This window comes from Equus asinus, chromosome 9 (genome assembly GCF_041296235.1).
Source record: "Equus asinus isolate D_3611 breed Donkey chromosome 9, EquAss-T2T_v2, whole genome shotgun sequence".
Lineage (NCBI taxonomy): Eukaryota > Metazoa > Chordata > Mammalia > Perissodactyla > Equidae > Equus > Equus asinus.
In genome coordinates, this window is record NC_091798.1 from 87667222 (window position 1) to 87689518 (window position 22297).

Consider the following 22297-nt stretch of genomic DNA (forward strand, 5'->3'; position numbering starts at 1 on the left):
TCATTTTCAGCTTTTTATAAAAGTCAAACATCATAATGGCTAACTGAATGCATCCAAGTCTTATTTATGCTTACACGGGACAGAAACCTACCCACAGAAGATCCTGAAACTTATCCAGTCCATGTTTCCTTAGTTCCTCTGTTTCATAAAAAATCTTTAAAAGGAGAAGCAAAATTACCCGAGTCTCCATTCTGATGTCTCCAGGCTGGGGCTTGGTGGGCCACCTGCGGAGGGGTGAAGACACACCCCGATGTGTTGGAGGCCATCAGGTCTCGGACAGTCAGGAACCCTGAGTTCAACTCGTGATCTATCACCTCAGCTGCTCCCGTGATGTCAGCTGCACGCCTGGCACACTGCTCCACCTCTCGGGGCTTCCATTTCTTCACCCATCAGTGCGCCCCCAGGTGCAGCCAGCCCTACAAATAAGACATCTCTGCATCTATCAGATGCTGGAGGTTTTCTGGTGTCCCCTTTCCCTTAATGAGAACTGCTTTGTAAAGTTGTCGATTTCAGCCCTAGAAAAATGTAGCAACTTTCATGCGCTAAAGGCTGAGAATGAAAACTCTCATTGAATGCTCGAGATTCTGTCTGCCATCAAGAAGAGATTCTCTGGGATTTGCCTAGATCATTCATAATGAGGTGGCAGTTTCTAACCTTAAATTCTCTAGATTAAAACCAAAAGGTTGCCTTCCCTTGTTGGGTGACCCTCATGCGTCTGCAAACATCAGCACTTTTTCTTTTCTTTTTTTTTTTTTTTCTGGTTTGTTTGGCAGTGAGGGTAATTTCGTAACAAAATGATCATTAACAGAGAGTTCTCTGGAGCCATTATTATGTCCTAGGAATCTGAAGGTGGATTTTGAACGAGGGGTCCGAGGAGTGAGCGCTCACTCTACCTGGCAGTCAACAGCCAAAAGAAGACTGAAATCAACTTCTAAAGCAAAACGTCTACATTCTCTGGACAGCATTTAATCGATTCTTAACTCCCCACGGCCCGTCCAGTTCTTCAGCCGGCTGATAACCCCACTATTTATTTACGCAGCAAACACCTGTCTCACCGTAGCTGGCACACGCGGTGAGCCTCGTCCTCCATCTCCTCGAAGCCTCTGCACGCTCCCCCGAGATAAGGACCGCGGTCCCCCTTCGCGGGGGAGACGCCGGGCTGTCCCCAGCTTCGCTTGCCTCGGTCGCCCCAGGTTTGCTTCTCCTGAGACGGAAGAGCCCCCTCTCGCCCTCCTGGCGATCTTCCGGCCCCTGAGTCCCCGCTGCCCGGAGTCGGCGGCACCCCGAGGGGCTGCGGACGCGGTGCCCTTCGGAGCGGGGCGTCGGGCGGCCGGGCTCGCTCCGGGGCGCGCATGGAGCGGCAGGCGCCCGGCGAGGTGCGCATGAGCCGGGCCGTGGGGCCCGCGCACGCCAACGCCCGCGGCGAGCTGGGCGCCGCGCAGCTGCTCCGCTGGATCGACGCCGCCGCCTGTCTGGCCGGTAGGGCGCGGGGGGCCGGGGAGGGCGCGGGAAGGCTGGATGGGGAGCGCTGGGGCGGCAGGGCCGGTGTCCGGAAGCGGGGGCCTGGATGGCGGGGGTGTCTGGGAACTGGGAGGCGGGCAGGGATGCGGGGAGGCGGGATGGGACATGGGAGGATTCGGGGTGACCCACCCAGTGAGGAAGCCGATGTCTGGCGCGCCAGCTCGCGCCACTCCAGGAGCGGGGATGGCGAGGAGACAGAAGGGAGAAGGGGAGGATGTTTACAGAGTGGTGAGCTCTGTACAGCCAGGGACCGTGATGCCTGAGACAGTCCATCCAACGCGGGGAACACCCCAGACCTCGCACGTTCCTCAAAGGTTTTAGTCTTAGGACTCTTCTACCGCAGTATGTAAATGAAGACCCCAGAGAACTTTTGTGTCTGTGGGTTACTTTTCTCCCTATGTACCAAATTTTTAAACATTTATTCAGTTAAAGAGAACAAGAATAAACCCATTACAGATTTCTATTGAAGGCCATATTTTTAACAAAAAAGTACTTAGAAGAGTGGTATTGGTTTACATTTCTGCAGATCTCTTTAATGCCTGATTTAATAGATCACTCGCTTCTCGTCTCTGCTTCCGCGTTCAGCCTGCTGCCTGTCGCGCTCTGTGGTCTCTGCTCAGGACCTTTGCACCTGCTTTTCTTTTTGCCTTTGTGCTCTTGGCCCTTTCCAAGCCTTACTTCTCAGCGCAAATACCGTTTCCTCAGAGAAGTCTTTCCTGACCACCTGTTGGCGTTTGCACCCATTCATCGCTTTTATCACAATGCCCTTTCTACTTCCTTCAGACCGCTTAGCACAATCTGTAATTATTTTGTGTATTAATCTGTTCACCTTTTTATTTCCTGCCTGGCCAATTAGCATGTAAGCTAAAACTAGTTCTCTCGTGCTTAATAAGCACTAAATAAAAAGCTTTTGATTCTATGGATGGGTAGATGGATGATGGGTAGGCCAGAAGTAGGAATCTCGTTTCTAGAGTGAACCAGGCACTTAATGGAGTTGGCAAATTTACATTTTAAAGGACGTTAGGATACAATATTAGGGCTGGAAGGAGCTTAAGATTGTGTCTCCCAGGTCTCTTATTTTGCAGAGGACAAACGTAGAGCTCGGAGGGTTTCACTGCTTCTCAGTGAGCATTAACAGTTTCTGGTCCTCTGTGTGTTAACCACCTGCAAAATCCAGTCAGCTATCTGATGCCAGTCTGTTTGTTGATAGGTCTGGTTTCTGTCTTAACAGTTTTTATCAGGATTTGATGTTGGTTATGATAACATAATAATAGAAACATGAATATAAAATTAATCCACGTGGAAGAGAAACAAAGATAGGAATCACTGAGGTTGCTAATAATAATAATCATGCCTATTGCCAAGGCAACTGAATACATCATGTGAATATTGAAGTGACTTTTAAAGTTACCTCACTTGGTGCCTCTGTCCTGTCATGGAGAAACAATTGCCCTCCTGAAAGTCTCATAAAAATTTCTGTGGTTTTACATCTTTGGAACTCAGTCCGTAGGATGATTCACTTGATAGCCACTTACTCTGGACCTTAATAATTACATTACTAACAGCACAATATTAAAGAAACCTTTATGATGAAGTTGGTTTGGAAACCTGGATGCTGCCTGATTTAAACTCTCCATGGTGAGAAAAGGCATCACCTAAGCGAGGGACATTATTTAGCCAAGGTGTAACTAAATCTGACACGGAGAAATGGCATTTTCCCAACCAGAGTCCCTTATTGACCAGCACTTCTGTAACACTACATTAACATGGTAAATAATGATCATAGTCATGGCCCCAAGGCACTGCCATGACCCCCAGGCACTGCTGGATTCCAAAATGTCTTCTCAATATTTAAAGAAAGATTAATATGTTCACTATCATTTTGGCATTAAACCTCATTTCTGTCAGTAGCCCATTATTCTTCTAGATCCTTAACCCTAGAGGCTTGACACCATCTCTGAGTTGTTCTCCCCCCTCTATTTCCATTTCTTGTTTTGAAATATCCCAGATTCACATTTCCCTCTCTATTTCATTTGTGAATCTTTTCCAGAGTTCACTCTCTCAGAAATGGCACCCAATCCATCCAGCTGTCTGGGAGTCATCCAGGAAAACTCTCTCTACTTTGCTTCCCCCTCCACATATTCAATCCATGAACCAAGTCCTATCAATGTTACATTAAAGGAATTTCTCAAACCCAACCACTTTGCTGTGCCTCCACTGCCACCACCTAGCTCAGGCTACCATCATCTTTCACGTGGACTTCAGCAGTGGTTTCTAAACTGGTCATCTCCATTTATTCTAGTCTCCTCTCCACACTGCATCTACAGTACTTTTTGAAGGTACTAATCTCATCATGTCACATGTTCTGTTCATCTTCCCCCATTGTCTTCCTTATCAAGGCCTATAAGGGTTCCTCTTCTGGCACAGTATCTCCTATCAGAAGTGGCTAAACTATTGCGAGTTTGTCTTCATCAAGACAGCACCCAAGGAGAGCAGATAGGGCAGAGCCAGAAGCCCCTGGGATTGTGCAGGCAAAAGAAAGCACCCCTCCTCCAGCCCAGTGCTCCAGCTCAGCCGGTCGGCCAGAGCACTGGTGCATACAATAGAAAAGTAGCAGCTGTGAGGAAGCAAGCTGCAGATCATGGCAGGCTCAGAATACACAGCTCCTGACCCCCACCCTGCGGGGGGGGTGGAAGCTTCAACCAAATACTATCACTGTGTGGAGGCACAAATCCACGCCATCAAACAGTGTGAAAAAATATATTAATACTCCAGACCAGAAGGAAAATGTCAAGCACCCAGAAATCAATCCTGAAGGCACAGAAATTTATACTCTAAATGACAGAGAATTCAAAATAGGTATCATAAAACAACTCGGTGAGTTATAAGGAAATACACATAGTTCAATGGAATCAGGAACTTCTTCACAGAAGAGGTTGAAACGATAAAGAAAAACCAATAGGAAATGTTGGAGATGAAAAACACAATGAATGAGATAAAGAAAAATCTGGAATCCCTGAATAACAGAGCTGATATTATGGAGGACAGAGTTAGTATCGTGGAGGACACAAAATATAGAAATCCTTCAAATGGAGGAGGAGAGAGAACTAAGATTAAAAAGAAATGAAGAAATTCTCTGAGAAATATCTGACTTAATTAGGAAATGCAACATAAGGATTATAGATATTCAAGAGGGAGATGAGAAGGAGAATGGAGCAGAAAGTTTGTTCAAAGAAATAATAGCTGAGAACTTCCCAAACCTGGGGAAAGAACTGGAAATACAAATGGAAGAACTCCTAACTATATCAATGTTAAAAGATCTTCTCCAAGGTGTATTGTAGTAAAGCTGGCAAAAGCTAATGGTGAAGAAAAAACATTGAGAGCAGCAAGGCAGAAGAAAATAACTTACAAAGGAACCCCTATCTGGCTTCAGCAGATTTCTCAGTGGAAACATTACAGGCTAGGAGAGAGGGGAATGATATATTCAAAATTATGAAAGACAAATCTTTCAGCAAAGAATACTCTATCCAGCAAAAATATCCTTCAGATATGATAGAGAAATAAAAACTTTCCCAGATAAACAAAAGCTAAGGGAGTTCATTTCCACAAGACCCTCCCTAAAAGAAATGCTCAAGAAGGCTGTCATACCTGAAAAAAAAGGGAGGTTACAAAGTCTTGAGCAAAGAGATAAATAGGTAGGCAAAAATCAGAAAACTACAGCTCTCTGTCAGAACAAATTAGCATAAACTTAATTATAACACTAAAGATAAAGGGAAGGAAAATATCAAAAATAAATATAATCTCATCATTTTAACCACAAACTCACAACACAAGATGGAATAAGTTGTGACAATAATAACTTGGAAAGTGGTGGAATTGGCTTGGTCTAAGGAAATAAGAGGCTATCAGAAAGTGGACTATCACATCTATGAAATTTTTTATACAAACCTTATGGTAACCACTAAACAGATAATCAGAACAGAGACATAAATGATAAATAAAGAGAAAACTAAGAAAACCATCATAGAGAACTACCAAACTGAATTGGTAGTCTGAAATACACAGGACAAGAAACAAGGGAAAGGCAGAATAACCAGAAAACAAGCAATAAAATGGCAGCAGTAAGCCCTCGTTTATCAATAATCACTCTAAATGTAAGTGGAGTGAATTCTCCAACCAAAAGACACAGAGTGGTGGAATGTATTAAAAAATAAGACCCAACAATATGCTGCCTCCAGGAACACATCTCAGATATAAAGACAAACGCAGGCTTAGAGTGAAGGGATGGAAGACAAAACTCCAAGCCACTGACAAACAAAAGAAAGCAGGTATTCCCATACTTATATCAGACAGAGTAGATTTCAAGACAAAACAGGCAATGAGAGACAAAGAGGGGCAGTATATAATGATCAAAGGGACACTCCACCAAGAAGACATAACACTTATAAATATATATGCACCTAACACAGGAGCACAAAGTACATAAAGCAATTGTTAACAAACCTAAAAGGAGATATTAACAACAACACAATAATAGTAGGGGACCTTAACACCCCACTTAGATCACTGGCTAGATCATCCAGATAGAAAGTCAACAAGGAAATAGTGGATTTAAATGAAAACCTGGACCAGATGGACTTAATAGATATATATAGAACACTCCATCCAGAAACAGCAGAAAATACATTCTTCTCATGTACACATGGGACATTCTCGAGGATAGACCATACGTTGGGAAACAAGGCAAGCCTCAATAAATTTAAGAAGATTGAAATCTTATCAAGCACCTTTTCCTTTCATAGTGCTATCAAGCTAGAAATCAACTAAAAGAAAAAAGCTGAGAAAGTGACAAATATGTGGAGACTAAACAACATGCCACTAAACAACCAATAGATCATTGAATAAATTAAAGGAGAAATCAAAAAATATCTGGAGACAAATGAAAATACACCATACCAACTCATATGGGATGCAGCAAAAGTGGTCCTAAGAGGGAAATTCATAGCAATACAGGTTCACCTTAACAAACACAAAAATCTCAAACAAGCAATCTTAAACTACACCTAACAGAATTAGAAAAAGGAGAATAAACAAAGCCCAAAGTCAGCGAAGGAGGGATATAATAAAAGAGCAGAAATAAATGAAATTGAAACAAACAAACAAAAACAGTAGAAAGGATCAAGGAAATAAAGAACTGGTTCTTTAAGAAGATAAACAAAATTGACAAGCCATTAGCCAGACTCACTAAGAAAAAAAAGAGAGAAGGCTCAAATAAAGTTAGAGACGAAAGAGGAGAAATTACAACAGATACCACAGAAATACAAAGGATTATAAGAGAGTAGCATGAAAATCTATATGCCAACAAATTGGACAATCTAGAAGAAATAGATAAATTCTTAGACTCATACAACCTCCCAAAACTGAATCAAGAAGAAATAGAGAATCTGAATAGAACAATCACAAGTAAACAGATTGAAACAGTAATCAAAAACCTCCCAAAAGATAAAAATCCAGGACCAGATGGATTCTCTGGAGAGTTATACAAAACATTCAAAGAAGATTTAATATGTATCCTTCTGAAACTATTCCAAAATATTGAGGAATGTGGAATACTTCCTAACATTCTATGAGGCTACCATTACCCTGATACAAAAGCTAGACAAGGACAACACAAAGAAGTAAAATTACAAGCCACTATCACTGACTAACATAGATACAAAAGTCCTCAAGAAAATATTGGCAAACTGTGTACAGCAATATGTTAAAAGATCATACACTATGATCAAGTGGGATTTATACCGGGTTCACAGGGATGGTTCAACATCCACAAATCAATCAATGTGATACACCACATTAACAAAATGAGGAATAAAAACACATGATCATCTCAGTAGATGCAGAGAAAGCATTTGACAAGATCCAATATCCATTTATGATAAAAACTCTCAATAAAATGGGTATAGAAGGAAAGTACCTCAACATAACAAAAGCCATGTATAACAAACCCACAGCCAACATTATACTCAATGGGGAAAAACTGAAATCCATCCCTCTGAAAACAGGAACAAGACAAGGGTGCCCACTCTCACCACTCCTATTCAACATAGTACTGGAGGTTTTGGCCAAAACAATTAGGCAAGAAAAAGAAAGAAAAGGAGTCCAAATAGGCAATGAAGAAGTGAAACTCTTGCTATTTGCAGATGACATGATTTTATATAAGAAAACTCTAAAGAATCCATTGGAAAGCTATTAGAAATAATCAACAACTACAGAAAAGTAGCAGGGTACAAAATCAACTTACAAAAATCAGTTTAATTTCTATACTCTAATAACGAACTAACAGAGAACTCAAGAATACAATCCCATTTACAATCGCAACAAAAAGAATAAAATATCTAGGAATAAATTTAATGGAGGAGATGAAAGACCTAAACAATGAAAACTATAAGACATTATTGAAAGAAATCAATGATGACATAAAGAAAAGGAAAGATATTCCAGTCACATGGATTGGGAGAATAAATATAGTTAAAATGTCCACACCATCTAAAGCAATATCCAGATTCAATGCAATCCCAATCAGAATCCCAATGACATTCTTCATGAAAATATAACAAAGAATCCTAAAATTCATATGGGACAACAAAAGACCCCAAATAGCTAAAGCATTCCTAAGGAAAAAGAACAAAGCTGGTGGCATCACAATCCCTGACTTCAAAATATACTACAAAGCTATAATAATCAAAACAGCACGGTGCTGGCGCAAAAACAGACCCACAGATCAATGGAACAGAATTGAAAGCCCAGAAATAAAACCACACATCTATGGACAGCTAATCTTCAACAAAGGAGCTAAGAACATACAATGGAGAAATGACAATCTCTTCAGTAAACGGTGTTGGGAAAAGTAGACAGCCACATACAAAAGAATGAAAGTAGACCATTGTCTTTTGCCATACACAAAAATTAATTCAAAATAGACCAAAGACTTGAAAGTAAGACCTGAAACCATACAACTCCTAGAAGAAAATATAGTCTGTACACTCTTTGACATCAGTCTTAGAAGGATCTTTTTGAATACCATGTCTACTAGGGCAAGGGAAACAAAAGAAAAAATAAACAAGTGGGACTTCATCAGAGCTTCTGCAAGGCAAAGGAAACCAGGAACAAAATGAAAAGACAACCCACCAACTGGAAGAAAATATTTACAAATCATATATCCAACAAGCAGTTAAGCTCCAAAATATATAAACAACTCACACAACTGAACAACAACAAAAAAACAACAACAACCTGATGAAAAAATGGGCAAAGGATATGAGCAGACATTTTTCCAAAGAATATATACAGATGGCCAATAGGCATGAAAAGATGTTCAACATCACTAGTCATCAGGGAAATGCAAATTAGAACTACACTAACTATCACGTTACACCTATTAGAATTGCTATAATCACCAGAACAAAAAATAACAGATGTTGGAGAGGATGTGCAGAAAAGGGAACCCTCATACACTGCTGGTGGGAATGCAAACTGATACAGCCACTATGTAAAACAGTGTGGAGACTTCTCAAAAAAATTAAAAATAGAAATACCATATGACCCAGCTATCCCACTACTGGTTATTTATCCAAAGAATTTGAAATCAACAATTCAAAGAGACTTATGCACCCCTAGGTTCATTGCAGCTTTATTCACTATAGTCAAGAAATGGAAGCAACCCAAGTGCCCATGGACTGATGAATGGATAAAGAAGATTGATTGGATAAAGAAGATGTGGTATATATGTACAATGGAATACTACTCATTCATAAAAAAAGACAAAATCGTCCCATTCAAAACAATATGGATGGACTTTGAGGGTATTATGTTAAGCAAAATAAGCCAGACAGAGAAAGACGAACATTGTATGATTTCACTCATGTATGGAAAATAAACTAACACATGGACAAAGAGAACAGTTTAGTGGTTACTAGTGGGGAAAAGGGTTGGGGGGTGGGCACAAGGCATGAAAGGGCTCATTTATATGGTGACTGACAAATAATAACATACAACCGAAATTTCACATTATAAACTGTTATGACTTCAGTAAAAAAAAAGAGTAAACATAAAGATGGATCGATAAAAATGATCCAATCTGAAGAACAGACGGGGAAAAGGAATTTTAAAAGTGAACAAAGTATCAGAGATTTGTGGGAAAAAAAGTCAAAAGGTATAACACACATGTAATTGGAGTTTCAAAAGAGATGAGAAAAACCAAATATTTGAAGAAATAATGACTGAAATTTTCCTAAATATGGTGAAAGACAAAAATTTACAGGTTCAAGAAGACATTGAACACCAAGCAAGCTTAATACAAAGAAAACCACAGCTAGATACATCATAGTTAAATTATGGTGAAAACAAAATCTTGAAATCAGGCAGAGAAAAACACTATGCTATATATAGGAGATCGATGATTAGAATTACCACTGACCTCATTGGAAACAATGGAGTCCAGAAGATAGTGGAACAATATCTTTAATAATAATAGTAAATATAAAATCGTCAACCAAGAGCTTCAAGGTGCTGTGCATAGTCCATTCTTAGCCTTCCCTTCAGCCTTATCTTACCCACTCTCCTTCTTGCTTTCTGAATTTTAGCCACAAAGACATTCATCAGGAGCTTTGTAGTCATTGTTCCTTCTGTTCAGCATGCTCGCCTTTCCTCTGCTCCCCCTCCCAACACATGCATTTTACTTCCACTCATCCTTCAGATCTCAGCTCGAGTATCCCCTCTATGTGGAAGCCTTCCCTGACATCCCACCTAGGTCTGGTTCCTCAGTTACAGACTCTCGTAAAATCCATGTTTTCTTCATAGTGCTTAACTCATTTTGTTATTATGTATTCATTTAATTAATCCCTCCACTAGACTCCATAAGAACAGGGATCGTGGCTGTTATATATTTCCAGCACATTATGCAGAGGCTGGCATAGCACAGCTACTCAGTCAGTATTGGTTAAAGGAATGAATGAATGGAAGTTCCACCATTTTTATCAACCATCATCTCATATCTGGATTACAACAACTTGGCTAGTCTGCGACTCTTCCTCAGCTTCTCTCAGCTTCCCCAGGAAATCAGAAATAGCTTTAGGGTTTCTCCACTTTTGTTGGCATCGTATGAAGGACAATCGAAATCAAGAACCAAAACAAGCTGGTCCTGTTGAATTCATGCCTAACATGCTTGTAAAAAGAAAACAATCACATATACTCACCTGTAAAAATGTGACCCTATGTTGGTTCCCATATTTTTATTTTTTCTTTTTAATTTAATGGCCCTTGGAAATCTGTAGTGTAAACCTTCACTAATGAGCCTCTGAAGACCATATTTGGCCAAATACTTCTCTGGGGAGCGTTCCTTGGTTGGTCTTGTCTTTTCTGAGTTCCTATTGCTTCTGTAGTCAAAATCACTAGTTAGAACAATGTATTTAATCTTTCTCAGCCTAAATTTCCTCATGTAAAATAGAACTAATAATAGTACCAACCTTATGTAATTGACGTGCATAAATACTTACCTCAGGGCCTGGCCAATAACAAATGGTTAATAAATGGCAACTATTATGATTGTTTCTTCCTGATCCCTAATGCAGTCTAGTATAGTGCTATATACACATAGTGGATACCCAAAATACACGATAAATATTGTCTTTTATTGGTTATTGCACTTTAGTTATCATTTAAACCATTCAAAATTGGTAACTCATGTTGGTATACCTGGTAACACTTTATTAACAAGAATAGTTTAATAAGCTCAACATCCCATTCCCTCATGTCAGGTAACTAAACGAATGTCTGTGAGGTACTCGGTAGTCAATGTTTTACAGCACGTGTTTGCAAGGATCCAGTAGTTCTCTGGAAGTCTTAACCTCGAGAAGGGCGCTGACTATGGCTGGATCTCTAGCTGCTGCTGAGTAGACTTGTTGAAAGATAGGGCTGATTCAGCTCAGTGTCTGGAAATCAGTGGGTACGTAACAAATGTTTGAGACGCTGAATTAAATTGAGCCCACCTTGAGTGTTTCTAAAGTCCCATACTTTTATGTTCTCTTCCTCTCACTGAACTTTAAAGCTGGGGAGCCGGTCCTCCCACTCCTTCACTCACACACAGAGTTCTGCTGTGGCTCATTTTCTGGTAACTTAGTTTATGTTACGTGCATGTTTGGAAGAACAGTTATTTCCAACTAGTAAGACCAGAATTTTCTACAGAATCAGATCATAGGGAGGAGGGCTTTGGAGTTTTTTCTTCTCTCTCTTTACCTGGGACTATCAATTAATATCTATTGCAGTTAAAGTAATCCACTACACACAAAGAATCCAAATTCAGCATAATTCACTGTCTTTCCTTTTTTTCAGGAGTGAAGTCTCCAAAATTAAAATGGGGTTAGAAGTTCTTTAAAGGCCAATGTAACCTGTTTGGGTTTTAGTTGACTGTTCCTCAAAACCAAGTTCTGGCAGAAGCACATGTCAAAATTTTTCCCAAAGAGAATAAATTCTGATATTTGTGTATAAAGTAAAACCAACAATCAGAAAAAAATCTCAACAAATTAAATGCAGACATGGAACTAACTGGAGCTCCTCCCTAATTGCTCTCCACCCTACTCAATACTCTCCTCCTGCAACATAATTAATGCCTGGTGAATTTGGTAATAATAAATAATAAATATTGACTAAATACCTGCTCTGTGCCCGTCTCTACTTCTCTGATGCCCAGAGAAATTCCTCTCTGATTGGGATATGATCTCAGGGTCTCCCATGCTCAGACCACTGGTGAAGTGGTTTAAATATATTCAGTGACTGGTTATGTGGGATAATGGATACAGCTTTGATGCATTATTTTTAAAACAAAAGAAGGATAGTACGTGACAAAATATTTAAAGTTGGCACCAAATTACTAAGATTGCTACTTAAATAGCTAGATATGCTGGGTATTGGTGTTGAATTTCAAATAATAAACAGTGTGAGTTAAAACTTACAAGAAAGTACAGTAATTTCCAGGCAGTAGAAATGTAGCTTCTAGAGCAAAGGAACTATTTTTGATCCAGATCATCCGGAAGTGTGAGCACCGTGGTCCTATACTGAACGAGAGGATGAGTTACTAGAATGAATCCACTTAAGGATTGTCCCTGTCCCCTTATGCTGAAATATTCAGACATAACTACTCATGCAGCACATTTTTACCTGTTTTTTGAAGCTGAAAAACATGCTGGGGTTTCCTGCGTTACAGCCTCGGTGGATGACATACAGTTTGAGGAGACAGCTAGGTAAGTGGCATTGCCCTATCACACCTTTCTCCTGGGTTTCTTGGTTCGTCTGCAACTTGTATTTGTGGCACCTAAGCTTATTCATTTGGAGTCACTGATCCAATTTACCAATTTGTTGGTAAAATAAATAACATTGGACCTAATATAAATCAGTAAAAGAAATAATTGCAGGACCTACTTTTAGTAAACACTCAAGAATAAATGCACAGTCCTGACTTTGTTGAGAAATATCTCTCAGCATTAGATGCATTCTGGTATAAAGCATAGCAGGATTGTTAAAAGCTGATTCTTAAGGGCTCCTTCCTTGACTAGAAGAATAATTAATGACAGTAAGTATCTCTATGATGGTGAATTTCATCATTAGGTTGTTGAATAAACATTAATTCATCTGAGTAGAAATGTTAAATTATGAAAAACATTTAATATATGGGAGTGTATATGTGCTTTACTATCTCTTATTGTAGAAAATTTCAGGGTATACAAACATTTCAAACATACACAAAAGTAGAGAGAATAGCACAGTGTGCTCCCAAGGACCCATCACCTACCTACAATAATAATCGACTCTTGGACCCTCCTGTTTTATCAATACCGCTCCATCCCCCACCCCCCACCCCCCCACACACACACCTGGATTATTTGAAGCAAATCCCAGGCATCTTCTGTGAATATTTCAGTATACATTTCTAAAAGATAAGGGCTCTTTTGGAAAACATAATAACAATCACAATACCATTATGAGAAATTATTATTCCCAATGGTCTCAAAAAATGTATTTTTAATTTAAACAATTGGTTATTGAATCAGGATCCAATATGATTGATATGTCTTTTAACCTATAATTTTCCCTTCCTTCTTTTCTCTTGCAATGATTTTTTAAAGAAATCTGGTCATTTGTCCTGCAGAGTTTGCTACGTGCTGTATTTGCTCGTTATATCCCTGTTTAATGTGTTCACCTGTCCTTTGTATTTCTTATAAACTGATAGTTGCATCTAAAAGTTGATCTGATGAATGTTTGATATTTTACTAAAACTAGTTCCTGTCAAGAGCACATGAGGTCTAATGATCTTTACCTAGAACCATTATTTCATTGGATATTGGTAAAATGGTAATGTGCTAATTATATCATTTCTTCTTCTTTTATTTTCTGAAATAGTTGTGTCCAGAGACCCTTTATCTCATTAATTACTTGGTTAGCCTGAGGTAGAGTTTGTCCAGGAAAGACAGGCTTAATTCTTCCCTTTTATTTAGCATCATTATGAACCCATGGATTTTAACATATACAATGCATTTACATTTTGATGTGATTATTCTTGTGGGTGCTCAAACTGCCCCATCTTTGGACAGTGGGACCTTCTTCAGTTCGGTTCCTAAGTCCTTTGGACATAAACCCAAGTTAGAAGCCTTTGACAACTCCCTTATTTTCTGGTATGACAAAATGGGCTAATCATTTACGTTCCTCACACAGACGTAGAATCAGACATTTCTTCAAAAGAAATGATAAGTAGAGATCACAATCTGGACAGAGAAGGTGCTCATTAATATAGGGTTGGTCATTATTTCTAGGCTTTTTCAGTGGACAGAATTAGAAATTATGTGTTTTTTAAAGAGTTCATACTAATACCTGTAATAAATTAGGATTATATGGTTTACTTAATTTCTTTGATTTTATGTTTGTATCCCTTTGGTGTTTTTTTTTAATGCTGATTATATTGATCCTTTAAAGACATGAACATAACTTACAAGAGAAAGAAAGAGAAAGGTCATCTGTTTCTGGGCCGGGATGGTTCTCAAGGACGATGGGGCAGTTGCCACCAGTTTTCAACCTCTAAGTACTTTTGTTCAATGAGATGCCCAGTTCATCTCTCCAACCTTGCTGCTTAGAGTTCTCTATTTGGCATTTATATTTATATGCAAACAAAGTTAAATTAAGTAAAACAACATGCAAAAAAAGAAATTACTTCTTCAAAGCCAACTCAAAAGAAATTTTTGGCAGGAATTAGAATCATAAGCACAGAGAGACCTTTAAAGCTCAGCCCAATCTTCTCTTTGTACTGATGAGATCTAATGCCCAGAGCCAGCCGGAGGAGGACAGAAGGCGCCGAGAGCCAGCATCTTCTGATGCTTAATCCAATGCTTTCCCCAAACCACTGCTTCTGTCTTTGTGATCAGCAACTTTTATTGAACATTTCTCCATGCTTATTCTCACAGGCGGCTGCAGTGTCACTGAAAGAGCCCTTGACATTCTAGAATCTTGTAGAAGTAGATAAAGGTCCATTGCTTAAGCTCACATACTACTATGTGATTTTCCCTGAAGTAGAAAAGTTGACATGTGTTTGTATCTCAGCAAAATTACAAATTACTGCAAATCCAAACTTATTTGGGGTTAGATTAAAGCACCATTATTAAACTTAGGAACGCCAATAGTATATTGTAATAAAATATCTACTATGTACTTTCCAATCCTAAATTCTGTAACTTAGTCTTAACTAGTAACCTCATCATTGATATGTAGTTGTGCCATTGTGTACCATTTCATGTTTGTGTCATCGGAAAGGATTTGTGGCCACTAACGTCATGGAAAGGGAACTTCTTGTATTTTTTATATGGCACCTGTACCATAAAAGAAGAAAATCGAAAGACATGTATAGAAAGCCATATAGTTTGGTTACAAGCCATATTAGACATTTTTTAAATTCACAAATATCTATTGCTTATACAAAAAGTATTCTAGGCTCAGTAGGATATGGGAATGATTATGGCACAATTCCAAATGTGGTGGTCGGTCAGTCTGGTGAGAGAGTCAGACAAATACATAATCATCGGAATAGAAAGCGTGATAACATGCATGCCTAGGGTGAGATATAAACTCAGTTCTGTGAGGTAGTTAAAAGGTACATTTTGACTGGAGAATCAGTGAGAATTCATGATAGAGGTAGCATTTAATGTGGGCCTTAAATGAGGTATAGATTTTCCTCTGGTGAATAGGAAAAGGTGTTCACAAGACAAGGGACCTGTGAGAGTCTAAGCCCCGAGGTAAGAAGGAGCAGGGAGTGCTCAGGAGAAGCCCGTTCTGTAGAGAGATGATGTCCTAGCGGTGGACCAGGGCTGGGTAACAGAAGGCCTTGAATGCCACGCTATGAAATTGGTTGTATTTAGTTGGGATTTTAGTGATTCCATTCATTTGACAGGTCAGTGTGGAATTTGGTTTGGTGAAGAACCAAGTCCTGCGGAATTTTTCTACTCTTAAAGGTAGGTCAGAGTTCACAAAAAAGACAAAGAAAAATGGCAGATGCTTCTCCTCCTCAAAGTCTGACAGGCAGGGGGCATAAGATTTTAGTAGGATGTGAGTACCAAGTACCACAGTAGCTTTGAAGAGGGACTCTAACCTGCGTGGTACCATTACTGGTAATCTCTCCTAGAAACTTTACCAAACAGAGCCAGAAAGTCTAGGAGGAACAAATTTAAGGGAAAAAAGGAAATTTGTTTGGGTTTGCATGTACTAACTGTGGGGATTAGATTAAATTAGGTAACGGGTGTGCGATCAGTTAACACTGAGCCTAGTGGAGCCACTGTAACTATTAGTTGAATTTGCTGAGAGAAGTTTGAAAATGTGGCTCTGAGTTTCAAGAATGAGGTCCAGGCTAAAGAGGTGGATTGGAGAGCCACCTCTGTAAAGATGATCGGACCATGGAAGAAAACTAGGTCTTCTGGGAGGAGGGTGAAGTGAGAAGAGAATAGAACAAAGGACAGGACTTTAGGACATGTCTACACTTGAGGGATGGATTAAGGAAGAGAAATTAGTGAGGGAAAGTGAGAATGAAGAGAGAATCAGTGTTTTAGAAGTGAAGAGAAGAGAAATTTCGTGAAGAAAGAGGTTTGTTGGTGCTGTTAAATGAGTTGAGATGTTGGATTTAGCTGTTAGGAAGTGATTCTGGAGAGATCAGGACTAAGCTGTGGCGGCAATAGCTAGGTTCGAGTGGCCGAGAAGGGAATGGGAGACGAAACTGCCAAACTTCTGCACCTGGCAAAATCCTTATCTTTGAAGACCTATCTCAAATGTCGCCTCTTCTGTGACTCCTTCCCTGACTTTCCAAATTAGTCACTTCTCCTGGGTGCTGTCGGAATACTCAGTCTCTTCTTCTTTTTTAAAAAATTGCTTGGCATTCCATTTCATCTGTTTACATCCTGGTGTCCCAAGTGAAGACTGGTCTCCTTGAAGTCAGCGACCTTGTCATGTTCGTCACTATTTCCTGAGGTCTTAGCTTAATGCCAAGACTAGCCATAACTACGTAAACATTTGTTAAATGCATGAGTTCGAAAAAGAAATGATTATTTTAGGAAGCTTGTATATGAAGGAGAAGAGGAAAAGCTTGAGATAGAATAGGCTTGAGAGAAAGATTTTTAGAAAGGAGAAGCCTTAGCCATTTCCCTAGCCTGATAAGGAGTCAGGGAAGGCGCCTAGAGCGAGGGTGCAAAAGAGGAAAGAGCTGACTGAGCCAGCAGATGGTGGGGGAGGGGAAGTAGTGGGGATGGGACCAAGGACACAGGTAAAGAGAGAAGTCTGGAAGAGAGCTGTCTTTCTTCCTCCGAAAGAGGAGTGAGAACAGTGAGACTATAGTTCAATTTGGAAAGCAGAGGAGAAAACTGAGGAGCTCATATTGGGTAGCCCCTTGTCTTCCACTAAGGTGAAGGGATCAGAGCAGATTGAAGGACCTGGAACACAAAAGCTTTGGAAGGACTTCGGGTTACATGACCAGAGTTCAAGTAATCATGGGGCGTGAATGGATCATCTAGCAGCACTGAGGGCCCATGTAGACCTAGGGAAGCTGATCAGTCTGCTTGCTTGCTTGTTTGTATGTTTATCCATTTATTTACTAACTAACATTTTAAAATAAATATCAGTTGTATAGGTTTGCTTGTTTATCTGTTTGAACCTCCCTTAAGGAAACGGCCATGATAATCAGAGCCAAGAATCTGTTGCGGATTTGGAAGTCATTTTGCACACCATCTTTGCAAAGTCCCTTTTCTGTTTAAATAGAGGTAGTCAGCTAACCTATGTGTGGTTTACAATGATTGGCATCTGTTTTTAGTGGTTTTTTTGTTATTAACCTGAGATTTTCACGCACAAACATTAGCAGCATGATAAGGTAGAACTGATCTGTGGCACATGCATTCAACCAAATCTTTAATCTGAAATGGGATGTGCTAGGATTACTGAGAACTTTTTTTTTTTTTAACTAGAGTTGGACAAGTTATCACCATCAAAGCAAAAGTTACTAGAGCGTTCAGCACAAGCATGGAGGTAAGAGACCCTGCCCTTTCTTCTGCCTGTTGGTGTTCATCTTTTCATTGTGTACAGAGGGCAGCAGAGGAGGCCTTGGAATAGTTTGGAGTTCATGAGACTCTGGGTTTCAGAAGGCCCTTGAACCTGGAGTCAAGCTCACAGGTAGATATAAGGAGCCCGTGTTTCCCAGTTGGCTCTGTTATTAAAGTTAAATGCGATGCAGTGCGCTATTTCTTCATAGAAGGCTACACAGACAGTGACCATGCGGGGGAGAAGGGCTCTCTCTCTCGGATCTTTGAAAGGCATGGGTTTTATTTCCTAATGATCCTGACTCTACTTGTTCTCCATTTCCTCACCCCCCAATGGAAACTAGCCCCGTAATTAACTAGGTTTTGAAAGGCAGAGCGACTGGCCTTCAGTAAGAAGAGCAGTTTAGGAGATTTTTCTTCTGCATCCACTTGGTTCTCTTTTCCTTGCCTTGGTTGTGAATACAACATTCTCGAGGGCTTCTGAAGTCTCTACCAGGTTAAACCAGCAGGAGAGAAGTTACGGTACTGGATCCCATATTGCAGCTTCTAGGTGGTCAGCAGTCCCTTTGATCCCTGGGCACGGAAGACACGGAGGGACTTACATCCGTTTTCTGGGGCCGCCGTAACAAAGGACCACAGCCTGGGGGGGCTTAAGCAACAGACATTTATTGTCTCACGGTTCTGGAGGCTCGAAGTCCTAAAGCAAGGTGTCGGTAGGGTTGCTTCCTTCTGAGAGCTGAGAGAGAATCTGCCCCAATCCTCCCTCCTAATTTCTGGTGGTTTGCTGGCATTTTTTGGCATTTCTTGGCTTCTGCTGCACCACCCCGGTCTCTGCCTTCTTCTTCACATGGTGTTCTCCCTGTGCATGTGTCTGTGTCCAAATTTCCCCTTTTCGTGAGGACATCAGTTATATTGGATTGGGGTCCACCCCCTTAACTAATTAAACCCTATTTTCAAATAAGGTCACCTTCTGAGGTACTGGATTTGGTGAGGGACACTTTTCAACCCATAACGGAACTACTTTTGCAATAACCACGACTATGGCGATGCTTTACCCTGATTCAGTCCCTTTCCCCCAGTGTCTGCATGAACAGTGTCCATATGAACAGTCTCATCTGTTGCTTTGTTCAGAATACAGAACACTTGAAGAAACCAGGAAGGAAATAAAAGCTTGTGGATACAAGAACTCTGTCAGTGACATTTGTGATGCTATCTCCAGACTCTGATTTCTCAACTGTGGGGCTCTCACCTTTCCACACAGTAGTCTCTGGGCTTGGCCTCTTTCCTGAGGGCTGGCCCTCTCCTTTATATTTAGCCCAAGCATAGGTAAAAGTTCCTTTTCTTTTCTCCTTGTCCTCCTATTCCCTGAGACAAGGTAGAATTTCCAAGGGAAGTTTGACTAAAAACTAAGACAAGAAAAGAAAGCCTGGTGAGTTTGGAAGCACAGATTTCTGATCCCAAGGAAAGTAAATGCTGGTCTCAACTGAGGCTAATTTAGCTCCTCTTCTAAGTTGGGGTCTTCTCTGGGCTCTAGGAATGCTGTGTACTCAGCGAGGTCTGGGTGGAGGGAACTCCGAAGATCCCCAGCTCTGTGTGAGCTCTTGGAATTGTTCACATTACAGCTCCCCAGGAATTGCTTCTTCCTCAGAAGTTGTTCTTGTCTGGCCTTTGAGCTTCCATCCTATGCATCCTCAGACTGGTATCGACCCAAACACTCAACTGGACAGTATGCATGTTTCTGGAATTCTTTCCTTTTGTAGCTCCCTTATCTCTGGTACTCTCTCAGCTGCCTTGATCTCCTTGATTTCTGCCTCCTCAATTCGGTGAGATTTTAGATTCACTTTCCTCTCCTTGGCCTTAGTCTGGGAATTGCCTTCAGGCTGGGACCCTGGGAAATTCAGGTGCTCCAGTCCGTCATTCCTTTCCCTCGGGGATCACAGTTCTGCGTTGCCTGCTGTCCTGTGTGTGGAAATAGTTGCTTCATACACTTGGTCCAGTTTTCCACTTGTTTTCACAGGGTGTCATTCCAATCTGACCTGCTCTCTCATGATACAAGGCGAAATCCCCCCTGGCATGTGTCTTTGAGACATTTGGTCATCGTACATAACCAAGTGAGCTCTTCTAATAGAAGATAATGGTCAGAACTTGTTTTAACTCTCCAGAACTGTTGCTTTGTTTTCACTGTTAGTTGTTTTATTCTGTTTTTCATCTGCCTAGTTCTCTGAAAGTGGAAAACTGTCAGGTTGAGAGTTGTTGGAGTTGAGAATGGATGGTTTAAATTTGGTTAATCACCTTAGGTTTTACCATGCAAATACTAATTTGCATTTATAAGTTAAGTGATTTAAAATGAATTGTGAATTGTTGATTATTTTTGTACATGATGTACTTGGTAAAGATGTAGAAATAGATATTCTTTATCGTTGATAACATAGGGCTGAACTAAGATGCCTGAGGTTGCCCATTAGTCCAAGAAAATCATGTAACTTATCTGGGATGTGTGGGGAAAGTGTGTATTAGCCGAAATCTAATGACAGGTTCCTGAGTTTACCAACACTCCTGCAGAACGTGATCTCCGGGAGCTTCAGAGCTCCCCACACGGGGAAATCCAGGCCGTTGCAGTGTCACTATAAAGTGTCTCAGCCACCGTCTTGCTATTCCTGAAAAAATGAACTCCTGAAAAAGGAAACAAAGCTGCAAATAACATGATATAATTTTGTCCATGTTAAGTTGATTATAAAACTCAGAGACTAAAGATTAAAAAACATTATGGTGCATCTCTCTGATAAGCTATGAGGCATTCATTAATACCTTGTTTTCGAAAGCATATTTAGCAATAATTGGATTAGAAAATGCTTATCACATAATTTCAGTTTTTAAAAAATTATAAAACTTAATACACTATGATAATATTATGTGTATACACACATATGTATGGACATATATATATACATTTCATATATACATATAAAACTGGAAGAAAATTCACCTAAAGGTTAATAATTATTAATCTGGGTGGTGGAATTACTGATAATATTTACTCTGGACAGTCAGATTCAATTTAATCATTTACCTCTTTTTATATTTCCAATTAAATGGTAATTGGAAATTACCAAATTTCCATGATAAATATATACGTTTCTATAATCAGAAAGGTGATTTTTCCAATTTTAGAGAACATGATGGAAAGAACAGTAATGCTTAAAAGTAAACTAAAATGCTGGTTTTATTCAAAAAACAAAAGAAGAGAATGGTGAAGTGCATAGCTGAGTTTTGAATGCCACGGTCTCATCTGTTATCTGGATGGCTGAAAGGTTATTTATTTGTTTTTTTCATTTTAGATCAGCATCAAGGTTGTAGTACAGGACGTGTTCACTGGCGTTGAGAAACTTGTGAGTGTGGCTTTCTCTACATTTGTAGCCAAACCAGCTGGAAAGGAAAAGGTAAACTTTCTGTGCGAAGAGGTATCTAGCATGTAATTCAGGGTCATGTTAACAAATGTAGCAGAATCGTTACAGAAAATGGACATTTCTTGTTACCATGAGATATGCTTTCCCAAGATTTGTTATTCCCCAATATTTATCATAAAAGCTTTGTTCTGTGGTAATATCATACTATTAAGTACCTTGGAAAGAAGAGATGTAGCCAGTTTGTGAAAGAGGAAAGAAACATTGTGTTTTAAATGATCTGAAGGTCATATCAGTTCCTTAAAAATATTGCCTACTGGTTTAGTTCTTTTTTTGTGTGGTTATCTAACTCAAAATTGAGTTAAAAATTTTTTTAAAAAACAGCAAGAGCAATTTAGCTAGCAGCTGCATGTAATGGTCCAACCATTTTTTCATACCTGAAGGAAGAATGTCAACGTTTCTGAGTTATTGAAGTTTAGAAATAAGCTCCAGGGCATTTGGGGTAAAAACACCCTTAAAGAAATATGTTGGCCTGGTGTGCATGCCCGGCAAGGAGTCTGCTGGGGATTTACTCATTATCATCTCTCGGCTTTTCTTTTTAGGGTCAGGGTGCCTGGAGGAGGGTCCCCATTTAGTCTAAGCATTTTCAAATGAAATAATTCAGTTTAGAACTTAAACTATTCACTCCAAGGATCGCCCCAGAGGTGGGCGCAGTGGCTTCTCCTAGCTCCACTTTGAAGCAGCAAGGAATGCTTCTCA

At 40.0% G+C, this 22297-nt stretch overlaps 1 protein-coding gene across 2 annotated transcripts in view; it reads left to right on the top strand.

Annotated features, from left to right (window-relative positions):
- The first annotated feature begins 403 nt into the window (after positions 1-403).
- ACOT12 (acyl-CoA thioesterase 12) overlaps positions 404-22297 on the top strand; it is a 47028-nt gene continuing 25134 nt past the window's right edge. Inside the window, exons 1-4 of one of the 2 annotated variants that reach the window (XM_044777911.2) lie at positions 404-1479; positions 12749-12818; positions 18063-18123; positions 21473-21574. In XM_044777911.2, coding sequence (XP_044633846.2) covers positions 1353-1479; positions 12749-12818; positions 18063-18123; positions 21473-21574 — 360 coding nt within the window. In that variant the 5' untranslated portion in view covers positions 404-1352. The remainder of the gene's footprint in view (positions 1480-12748; positions 12819-18062; positions 18124-21472; positions 21575-22297) is intronic. The other variant, XM_070517856.1, reaches the window with a different exon arrangement.